The following is an 11,881-nucleotide window of genomic DNA, read 5'->3' on the forward strand; positions in this document are numbered from 1 at the left end:
ATGCACAGACACTGAGACACATGTTTGTGGCTCATCTTTCAAAATCCACAGGACCTCATGGTATGCACCTGTGACCTCATTCACCCTTGACTTTGCCTTGGTTCCCTTTCAGTCCTTTTTCTCGGGTATATCATTCTTATTATTGTATTACATGTATGTCTAAAAAAGTCCCTTTTCAAGACAGGAGAGATGACAGAAGCAAAAAGAAATTGAATGAAGAGCACGAATGAGAACTTACATGCACATATTTGTGAAAGGAAAGCCCATTTCTAAATTTGGTGTGCTTCAATGGGGAGTCCTTTCTGAAGAGTTCAAACAAGCAGAAATTCTTGGCCAAGTGACCTGGTGCATGCATGCTCATTCGCTCAGGCATGTCCAACTCTTTGTGACCCCATGGACCCCAGAAGCCCACCAGGGTCCTCTGTCCATGGGATTTTCCAGGCAAGAATACTGGAGTGGGCTGCCACGCCCTCTTCCGGGGGATCTTCCCCATCCAGGGATCGAACCCGTAACCCCTGCGTCTCCTTCACTGCAGGAAGATTCTTTATTGCTGAGTCACTGCAGAAGCCCAAATGACTTGGTAGTTCCATGTGAAAAACGAGGCTCTCTCAGGAAGCCTTACAGAACATGAGATACAGAACAATTGTTCATTCCTTGTCCTCTGTAGACAGACATGAAGAACACTGCTGTGCATGGCTGATCCTGGGCAAAGCTGGCCTTCAGGGCTCCAACCTCCTTGACCTTATAGCACCTTCAGCCTAGCCTAGAACTCCTTCCTTAAAAGAGGCTCTCGTTAAGCCCTGGGTAGACCACAAGAGACAATTCATGTCTCTGCCACGTGCTGGCCCTATGCTAAGCACCACAACATCAAGTGATTTAATAACAGCGTCACCGCCCTCCAGGGCCTCACCATCCAGAGAGGAGAAAACTGAAACCACACACCCAGGCTTATCAGCATGGCAGCCACTTATAATGGGAGGCAGCGTACATGGGTGGTTCTAGGTGAACGGTGGTTAGTGCACGTGCTCCAGTCCTCTTTCACGCACCTTAAACATGCATCTTGAGTGTCCTCATCAGTAGTGAGCACCTACCTACAACAGCAAAAGCACGTACACTTAGCTGGCCAACAGAAGGCCGTCAATAAAAGGGAACTTGTACCATGATGCTTTTGAACTGTGGTGTTGGAGAAGACTCTTGAGAGTCCCTTGGACTGCAAGGAGATCCAACCAGTCCATCCTAAAGGAGATCAGTCCTGGGTGTTCACAGGAAGGACTGATGTTGAAGCTGAAACTCCAATACTTTGGCCACCTGGTGTGAAGAGCTGACTCATTTGAAAAGACCCTGATGCTGGGAAAGATTGAGGGCAGGAGGAGAAGGGGACAACAGAGGATGAGATGGTTGGATGGCATCACCGACTCAATAGACATAGGTTTGGGTGGACTCTGGGAGTTGGTGATGGACAGGGAGGCCTGGCATGCTGCAGTTCATGGGGTCGCAAAGAGTCAGACACGACTGAGCAACTGAACTAAACTGAACTGAACCATGATTACACTCTGATTACTGAGAAGAATGTGAGACTCTGCAGGGGGATACAAAAGAGAGAAAGGTCAATCTAACATGGGGGTGCCAGGAGAAGCTTGGTGGAGGACGTGGCACAGTGAGTAGGTGGTTTGACAGGCAAACAAGGTGGAGAAAGGCATTCTAAGGATAAAGAAGAATCTGTTCAAAGGCCCTGAGCCTTGAAACATCCTGAAATGTCGATAGAACTGCCAGTACGTCAGGACGACCAGAGTAAGGGTTTAAGGTCAAAGAAAACAATGGAAAAACAAAATCAGATTTGCCTTTCAGAAAGGCTTAGGTAATATCGGTGCGTGCTAAGTTGCTTCAGTTCTCTGCAACCCCTTGGAGTGTAGCCCACCAGGCTCCTCTGTTCGTGGGCAAGAATACTAGAGTGTGTTGCCATTTCCTTCTCCAGGGGATCGTCCCGACCCATGGATTGAACTTGCATCTCTTATGTCTCCTGCATTGACAGGTGGGTTCTTTACCACTAGTGCCACTTGGGAAGCCCCAGATACAGCTGAACATAATTCCAGTTTTCCAGGGTCGCCACTGTAATGATCAGTTATCATGCATACAGTCGGGAGATATTAATGCCAGAGGACTTCTTGTAATTCACACGTTCTTTCCTCTGTTGGCAAGTTCTCGAAAGAGGTTTCTCTGTTTCAGTTTTAGTAACTAATTGGCTTCTTGTTCTATTGCTGGTTTAGTGGCTGCATTAGGTTTTCTTTACCACTAATATCCAACAGAATGATTTTTAAATGCTCATCTTCCTAACCACAAGGCCAGTCTTAAGTGGCCACTTCCTGAGCGTTCAGTAAAAGCCAGAGAGCAATCAGTTGGCCTCAGAGGACACACCCAGCCACAGTGGTCTTGCAGATCAGGACTTGAGACAGAGGCAGATACGGGAGGCAAAGCACAGACAAGGGTCAGTACTGGGGCCAGAAGTGGAACCACATCCCAGGATAGAAGCGGTACGAGGAAACACAGGAAGCTGCTGAAGAAAAGGAAAAAGAGCATGTGCTGCGGCACAACATGGATGGACAAAAATGCAAAGTGGATCTTTTAAGGGAATTTAGTGACAAAGGGGGCTTCCCTGATGGCTCAGATGGAAAAAAATTCACCTGCAACGCAGGACACCTGGCTTCGATCCCTAGGTCGGGAAGATCCCTTGGAGGACGGCATGGCAATCCCCTCCAGTATTCTTGCCTGGAGAATTCCATGAACAGGGGAGGCTGGCGGGCTACAGGCCATGGGGGCTGCAGAGAGTCAGACACGACTGAGCGACTAACACTTTCACTTTTTCTTTTTTCAGTGACAAAGGTGGTCCCTGGAGGGAAAGTGTGAGACAGGCAACTAAACTGGTTGAAAATGTCTAGATTCATCTGCTCATTCACCATTCATGAGGTCAGCCTATTAGTCAAGTCTATTAATTCTCTTTGTTCAAATATGTCCTGGGTATTGAGAAAATAGCTTAACACCACAGAACAGCACATGGTCTCCAACCGAGAAGAACCTGGGACAGCGGGGAGGGAACTTAGCACCATCCAGCACCTGATATATGCCAGATATCGCCCTCGGTGTGCTCAGTACACTGTCTCCTTTATTTTCATAACACTCCTTGATAAAACCGATAGACAGTCTGTTTTTTTCTGGCCCTACTTCTCACTATCCCACGTTAGAGAAAACAGGGGCAGCAGGTGGGAAAGGCATCACTGTGTGACGAAAAGAAGCTGCAAACTTAAAGTTTCAGACACCCCTCACCCGAATCTCCCATCTCCTTCTTAGAACTGCAATCCTGAGGTCTGGTCTTAGATTTTCATAAGCATGGCTTTTTTCAGTTCACGTTTTCCCCTTTAACACAGCACTGCTCCCAAAACCCCATGTATTAATCCAGTCATTCCTTGTCTACTAGGCCTGCTAATAGGCTCAGTTAGTGTGTGTGTGTGTGTGTGTGTGTGCGTGCGCACACGTGCGTGCCTGCAAACACACTCATGTGCTAGTAGGTTGAATTCAGGCACAAATCGGCCAGGGTGTCAACTCCAAATTCTAGACACTGATGTCCTCTCACTGTTACTGGACGGCCTTTTTGTGTCATAGTTGCTGTAGCCCAGGGCCCCAGCACCAGTGGTATTTTGCTTGATTTAAGTTGTTTAAAAAAAAAAAAAAAGGAAAGAAAAAACAAAAAATAAGATAATCATATCACCCCATCATGTGGCACATCAACTTAGTACATATTTCACAGTCAACTAATAAATTCAAAGAGCGCTGTAGAAACAATGTAAGTAAGCATGAGAAATAGCAGGATCTCTATCAATCACTCTTTGCTTCTCAGTGATTTTTCTCCTGAAAAATCAAACAATAAATTATTTATTCAGCTCCTACTATGTGCCAGGTTCTCTATATCCAGTGGAACATGTTAGGGTTTTTCACTGTTGTCTTTTCTTCAGTGAAAGGTTAAAGGCATTGATTAAAGCACTGATGCTTTAGCTGTTTTCTCCTCAAGGAATTTTATTATTATGAATGTCTTCAGAAGCTTAATGCGTTGATGGCTATGCAGAGCTTTCTGGGTCTTTTTCGCTTTGTTTTGTTTTCTTCTACTATTGTTTTTCACCTAAAACTTTTCTTTCCCTACCCTCTGATTTTTTAGGGAGAAAAAAATATCTAGCATCTGGGGTCTGAGACCACTTGAAATGTCTGGGCTGAGGATTGCTAATGACCTCCCAGAGATAACCCAAACTGCTGATTTAGCAAAGCCCATTCTTGACCTTGACATAAGACAAGACAGGCAAAGGGGAAGGACTTGGGAGGGAGCCCTGAAAGAAAAAGGATCATAGAAGCGCTCAGATCTCGCCAGGCCCCCTCCCCCATTCAGCAAACACCTGGCTGAGTTGGAAAACATGACCGGCCCAACCTTCCTATTGGCATCAATTGAAGCTGTCAGCTCCCGGCTTGTCACCAGTTGCACTGGGAGGCCCCGGGCAGCCACAAGAGCCCTAATTAGGCAGAAACGACACTTCTACAACTGACCTGCCAGGACCTTTGGCAAACCATTTAACATCATTAGTTAACATTTTTTAAAAGTGTGAATGTAAATGAACAGCCAGCGGCTTTCAATGGAGTTTGTCGGTGGCATCTCTCCCCCCTTCCCTGCTCACTCTTTCTCTTGTTACATGAATAGTCCGCTTGTTTTCTCCAGAATTGGGTGGGGTGGGAGGGGGTGCACTGGGGAAGAAGGAAGAAGAGGACCAGTCCTCTGAGAGGAGAGACGAGTTAAAGCATAAACAAGCTTGGCTGAGGGGAGAGACCATCTCTTCCTGCCTTAGCCCAGTGCCTGGAGAGCATGAGGCCGGCATACGCCAGGCAGGCTACATGGATGTCAAGTCCCGCTCCACGAGCCCTGCTTGTGAGCGTGGACCCCGACCACCCTGGGTTTCGGGTAGGTGGGAAATGACTTCATGAGCCAAGTGCCTGAGATCCTCTTTCTCTCACACCTCTCACAACGTGTTGGGATTCTGAACAAGCCACTCTGAGCAAGCCACGATTTAGCAAATACCTTAGGACGACGTGTGCACATATGTACAAGTACCTTGTCCCTCTCTAAAGGAATGGCGGCTGGGGGTGACCACTTCAGACGCGCTTGATACTTACACACATCAGCTCGTTTCCTACCTGAAGCGGGCATCTCCCACCTGGAATCACACTTCATTTTGTTCTTTGCTGTACACCCACAGAATCTGTATACGCCAACACTCTCCATCTGTAGGAGGGGGAAGAGAGTTACACTGTGAACACATCACTTCGGGTGCCTCCAGGCTGCTCTCAAACTGTGTGCTCAGGGGGCCAGACAGGCTGAGAGGCAGCCCAGGGTAGACGGGAAGCCACCGTTTGCGGGGGAGGGGGCAGGGGAGCAGTTGCTGTGGGCCTTTGACTTACCACCTATTCCTTGTGGGACCCTGGGCAAGGTGCTTTGCCCTGAATCTCAGATGTTTTCATCTGTAAGATAGAGATAATGCCTTACTACTTCAAGTGAGGGGAAAAAAAACAACATGGAAATATCATGAGAACTGGAAAGTGGTGGGTGAAAGTAAGGAGTTCAGACGCTTAGGAGCTGCCAAAATCGAGGTTCTCATCTACCATTTGGGGATTCCCTGGTGGCTCAGAGGGTAAAGCATCTGCCTGCAATGCCGGGGACCCGGGTTCGATCCTTGGGTTGGGAAAATCCCCTGGAGAAGGAAATAGCAACCCACTCCAGTATTCTTGCCTGGAGAATCCCATGGACAGAGGAGCCTGGCGGGCTACAGTCCACAGAGTCGCAAAGAGTCGGACACGACTGAGCGACTTCACTCATCTATCATTTATCTTGGAGATTTGAAACTGCCAGTCTGTCCTCTGGACTCCCAAGGCAGGCTCCACAAAGCCACAGCACCACCAGCACCTCCCAGGTCCCTCCCTACCCCACCTCCGCTTCTGCCTATTCTCAAAAGGGCTGCAAGTATCCAGTTAGCCCAAAAGTTGTTGATTTTTTCCTTAAGATGTTATGGAAAAATCCCAACGAACTTTTGGGCCAACCCAGTACTATACAGAAAAGTGCATGGGTGCAAAACAAATGCGGCTATATCAGCCACTTCGTCTCTCTGCTGGATCCTTAAACAGTACAAGAAGGGGAGCACGGTCTTGTTCATGTCTGGGTTTCCAAGAGCCCCAAGGACAGTGGTAGGTACACAGCTGTTTGCTGTTTAGTCCTTCAGTCGAGTGCAATTCTTTTGTCACCCCGGTGGACTGGGGCCTGCCAGATTCCTCTGTCCATGGGATTTGGCAGGCAAGAATACTGGAGTGGGTTGCCATTTCCTCTTCCAGCGGACCTTCCTGACTGGGGGATCGAACCCACATTTCATCTTCTGCACTGAAGGCAGATTCTTGACCGTGAAGCCCTCAGGGAAGGTACTCAGAAGATGCACAAAAAACGTCTGCTAAGCTGAAACCCAATTGCCCTGTCCAGACCTGTGCTTAGGGCAGCCAGGATGCGTGCGCTTTAGAAAGGCAGCAGAGACCATCAGTATTACTTGTCCCTGAATTAAAGACGAGTAAAATCAAGCGGGCAGCAGCAGCGTGTGGTGGAGAATGCCTGTAAGTAGTCATGAGAGAGGAGCGAAAGAAAACAATCTTAGTTTTGGGGCGGAAAGCGAAAGAAAATACGGGGGGAAATGTCCTTAATAACAGTAAATGGGAAAGGGAGAGAGCAGCTCGTCGTGATGGAGCATTTAGTGCTTTTAAGCTAAATACCTCAGCATATTAAGCAAAGAGAGAAAAGCCGGCTAGTGGATGTCAGCAAATTGAACCGACGGGTGCGCAGGAAGCCAATAGGAGGTGGCTGGCGGTGACCCCTTTCCCCATCACGTGCCTGCTCCGCGCCGGCTTGTTTGGTGTTGCTTCGTCCCTCCAGCTGCGGAGCTTATTGAAAAGCTCTCGCTCCCTGCCTGGTTTTGGCACATTTTCTGCAGGTGCCTCCTACTGCGGCCACAATGGGCTGCTAGGGAGGTTTAGACCTGTCAACAGCGACCGGGGAGGGGGTGCGGGGGGTGGCTGTGGGGGAAGCACGGCCATTGTCTTAAAGGGCCAGCGACATTGTGCGCCGCCGCCGCGGAGCCCGCAGCCCCGCACCTGCTAATGAGACGAGTCCTTTTCTCCCGCTCTCTCTTTCTCTCTTTAATGATTTAACTTGATCGCTTTGGTTCCTTTCTGGAAGGGGAATTGCTCCATTGATCATATAAAGTAATTGCCCGTAAAACATGGCTCTGCAACGACTGCTACTTCCCTGGCTGAAAATGTCACAGCAATTGAAAAGCTCTTAGCCCAGTTCAAGAATGGGGTTGCTCAAGAGAACAATCTTTGCATAGGTTCCCGCCGCCCCCTCCCCGCGCTGGCGTGTTGCGAAAGTTACAAGTTTTGGGTGCGCTCTGTGGATCTGTAGGACAATTTCCCTTCCCTGTAGCGAAGCATGATTTTGCCTGAGACTGTGGGAGACGACCCACATTGAGCTAAAAACAGCCTCAACCTGAATACTGGATATATTCGTTGAAGCCCAAGAAACTGTTTTCTGATTCACCCCTGGCTTTCTTTTTTCAGAAGCCCTGAATTCCGGCGCGGGGGGCACGGGGGGGGGGGTGGTGTGTGACGCCCACGTGGGTCGAGCTGATTGAGGAGAGCATTCTTCCTCAGTTCCTGTCACCTAGGAAGACAGTCTCTCTGTCTAGGGGTAGCAGGGGCCTTCGCTTGGAAAGAGGAATCGATTTTTTAATTGCTTAAGATTTGCTGATTTTTTCCAGAACTGTCACTTGGCGGCAGCAGTGACACGCTGTGGGAACGGGGACCACACACTTAAGGAGTTTTCATAAATAACTTTATTAGTCATTGCTGCACCGATGTAAGGGAGTAATTCACCTGGGGAAAAATTACTTTGTCATAGGCATGAAGCTGCAAGCGAAATAAACAGTGGTTTGTGATGGTTTCATTTTCCTCTGACAAGTGAAAGCTTAAGTTTGTATCTGAATAAGAGAGAGAGAGAGAGGGTTATTTTTCCCCCCAGTTGGTGGGAAGCACCACTTGCTAAATGAGATGCTGCCGAGTTACTAATTTGGGAACCAAGCTTCAGGTGAATCACCTTCCAACTGGATGAGCCATAAATATTTTTTGTAGCTGATGAAGGGCAGAAGACATGCTTGTTATTGTACTTAAAAAAAAAAAAAGGCAAAAACATCTGCCTGCTTACTTGAAAGAGTATAGGGAACTTGGCTATAAAAAGGTCATTTTAAAAGTATAAATCTGAAGAAAGCCATAGAACTTTTTACATCTAAACCCTCTAAAAGGTTGTGGTACAAGCTTCATAACTATAAACAGGTACAACACTTTTTTCTTGGAATTTTGGATTTTAGACTTTTAAATTTTTTAATATTGTCGGAATATACATGATACCAGGGCAATTACACATATTATACCAAAATACACTATATATATAATAAAAGGTGTTTTCCCTTTATCTACACATATGATGAAGAAAATCTTAAAACTCTTTACGTTTAAACCCATTAAATAAACTGATTCCTGCATAAAAAGAATTACATTCATCAATCAATCTTTCATCAGCAACAGGAATTTTTTTTTTCTATGTGCTTATTATAAGGGAAGATCTTTTTCTTTTTGTGGGGAGGGAGATCTGTAAAATGAGGGAGTGGACGTTCTGCCCGGCTCTGTGATTTACCTGTCTATAAGAATGATTCCTATCATGGCAAATAGTGAGATGAACACTAAACATGATCACACAGTTATTTCTAGCCGCTCTCCCTATTAGACAGGCAGTCAAGACAAGAGGAAAAGTGGGTTGAGTTAAGTAAGGCCCTGAGGCCAAGACCAGATCCCAGATATGTAAAGCATAGCAGGAGCAGAATAGTGCTGGGAAGGTGGCGTTCACGGTGGGGGTGGGGTGGAGTGGGAGGGTGGCTGGCCTGCGGCTGATGCCCTGCCCGGCGTCCTCTATGTGAACTCCTGGAGCGGGAGCCTGTATGGACCCTATTGACACTGGTTCACCATATTTCTGGAAGGGGGAAGAGAAAGAATATTTGAAACGGAAGAAAATAAGCCAAACCAGCGCATCATCAGGGAATGAATATAAAATCTGCCCGAAGCCAGGACTGGTTTCACTTTTGCATCTTCCCTGCAAGAGGTCTGCATAGAATTCCAAAGTTCAGAGACAACAGAACGGGGCTGCACGTCCTATTCCTCATGTAGATCTTCATAGCACATGTTAAACCACCTGACTTTACAAAGTAGAACTTAACCTTGGGTTACATGTGTTTGAACTTCATACTAAAGAGAGTTTGTCGAGATGTTTGGCATGTGTTTGTTTGTTTTGCTTTTTGGTTTGGGCAGGGGCTGTTTCTTTTGTTTTTAGCCGTGCCATGCGGCTTCTGAGATCTTAATTCCCCAACCAGGGACGGAACCTGGGCCTCTACAGTCAAGGTGCAGAGTCCTAACCACTGGACTGCCAGGGAATTCCCAGACTCATGTTTAAAAAAGAAAAAGAAAAAAGAATGCATTTTAAGGTGCTATATCATCTCTATGTCTATGCACACCTATCCAATGAAAGGTGCATGCTTACTGTTCTGAAAGGGAAGACCTAACATGCTTCATAATCAGATTCTGTAAATTTACTTTCTCAATGAAAGCCACCGGCTTCTCAGCCTGAGCCCTTTATTTACTCAGTGTTCATGGATTACATCCACTAAAAGTTAACACACAGAAATGTTAAGACCCTTTGTGCTTAAATAAAAAGTTAACACCAGGCAGTTGGGTAAGAGTACCTGTTGAAATGTTTGTATTCTCTATATAAGGTATGCTTGCTTTCCAGTTAGAAAAGGATGTCAATTTGAAACTTGCTTTATAGTTCCTGAATTAATATAGAACCAGCAGCTAAGGAAAGAAAAAGATTTTACTCTTTTATCCCTTGGTTCAATGCATGGATCCCAGAGAGACACTTCAGCTGCAGTTTTTCATGACTAAGTCAGACATCACAGATGCTATACAAGCAGGGACTTCACTCGCCTCCCCCATGAAAAGCTCGAGCCTACTTTTCCTGTGCCTTACAATTTCCTTGCTGCAAAGTTTCCTTCCTTTCAAAAGTCAGAAAGCATTAAGTGCTCCCATACTGGTTTTCTCCAGTTTGTTTGATACAGGCCCCTTTCCTCCCATCATATTCTTTCAGAGTTATAGCTTATTACAAAATATCTACTGGAAATAGACACAGATTAGTCATCAACACAAGTATGATGGACCCACAGGACTAGTTCATTTAAAAAAAAAACAAAACACTAAAATTTTAGCTATGCGTTTTGTCAAAAATGGATGAGATAGGATGGGGTGAGGTGTACAGTCCTAAAGTCTAAATTTGGAGAGCAAGGTGAGTTGCTCATAAAAATCATGTAGGCTGACTCAGAGGTGGCAGCTGAGCCTTTACCCCAGAGGGTATAGGCGTGTGTGTGTGTGCGTGTGTGTGTGTGTGATGGTCTCTGGTCCACCAGCCAGGGTCTGGTTTTATGTCAAGTAGGGTAGTATATTCTTATCTTAGCATCAGGGCTGGGAAAAGAGTGTGAAAAGTTCAAGGCATCCCCTGGTGAGTCACAATCAAACCCAGGCAACAGACACAGGGGAAGGTAAAATGGTTATCTTTCTAGTTAAGAAAAAAACACACGTGGTGATTCCTTTCGTTCTCATAGGACAAATAACACTTGGAGACAAAAAGTCTATTGCAAATATAAATGAAAAGAGAGTTATACTTTTGAATTCTTCATTTTGATTGCGTTTTTGCTTTTTTAGATTTGTAATTATCCTCCAAAAAAGAAAACTAATTTTCTAACATTAGGCTTATGAGAAATATACAGAAAACAATATTAATTGGATATCTGTATGTTTATATTTTTCTATCAATGGTCTTAGTTAAGAATTCAAAATGACTGTTTTCAGTAAAGTAATAAATGATACATAGGACAATATTCATTCTAAGCTTATAAATTGATAACTACTTTACCTATTTCAAATATCATACATTAAAAGCTTTATTTTTGTTCTTATGCTATAAAACATACTCTTTGATTCTTACCCTACAAAAGACAGCCTTTGATTTTGTATACTCAGAAAGAGCACAGAAATTTTATTTTTCCCTTATATCCTGTCAGCTTGGCTATAAAGAAAAGAAAGCAGTTATGATTAGGCAACCAAAGTTCAGGTCAAATCCACAAGTGAATAAAAATTCTAGTAAGTGCTGGCATGGAATAACTTTATACCCCCAAAAAAGAAATCTGGTACTAGTTCTCTCAAACAGGGACTCTAATTTTAAAATTTTAGAGGTAGAAAAATTCTTTAGAAGGTACAGACATCTACAGTTAACCGAGATGGCTCTTCTCTGTGAAATTCCCTGCCTCGTGAGTTCATTTCACAATCTTCTTCATTTTCAAATTCCCAGAAAGGTCACACAAATATATGGCCGTGAACTTTGGGAGAGATGCTTCCTTAGAAAAGCTCAGGGACATATTAAGTCATTCTGTTGGTCATAAATCAACTCACATTCTTACAACAGTCTAACAGTAGCCTTTGAACAAGTGCAGCTCCTTCTGGGAGCCGAGGAGAGGGTGGACCCTGGATTACTCTCGATCCTGCTTTTGGCCGCATCTCTGCACACAAAAAGAAATGGACACCAGTGGGCACCCTGATACTTTTATTCCAAACCTTACTTTAGCCTCAATTACTTATTTCAAATGCAAATACCATC

General features: G+C 45.3%; 1 protein-coding gene across 1 annotated transcript in view; it reads right to left on the reverse strand.

Annotated features, from left to right (window-relative positions):
- HSPA12A (heat shock protein family A (Hsp70) member 12A) overlaps positions 1-5,317 on the reverse strand; it is a 160,767-nt gene extending 155,450 nt beyond the window's left edge. Inside the window, exon 1 of the mRNA XM_068961666.1 lies at positions 5,230-5,317. Coding sequence (XP_068817767.1) covers positions 5,230-5,317 — 88 coding nt within the window. The remainder of the gene's footprint in view (positions 1-5,229) is intronic.
- Between the last annotated feature and the right edge of the window lie 6,564 nt (positions 5,318-11,881).

This window comes from Capricornis sumatraensis, chromosome 23 (genome assembly GCF_032405125.1).
Source record: "Capricornis sumatraensis isolate serow.1 chromosome 23, serow.2, whole genome shotgun sequence".
Taxonomy (NCBI): domain Eukaryota; kingdom Metazoa; phylum Chordata; class Mammalia; order Artiodactyla; family Bovidae; genus Capricornis; species Capricornis sumatraensis.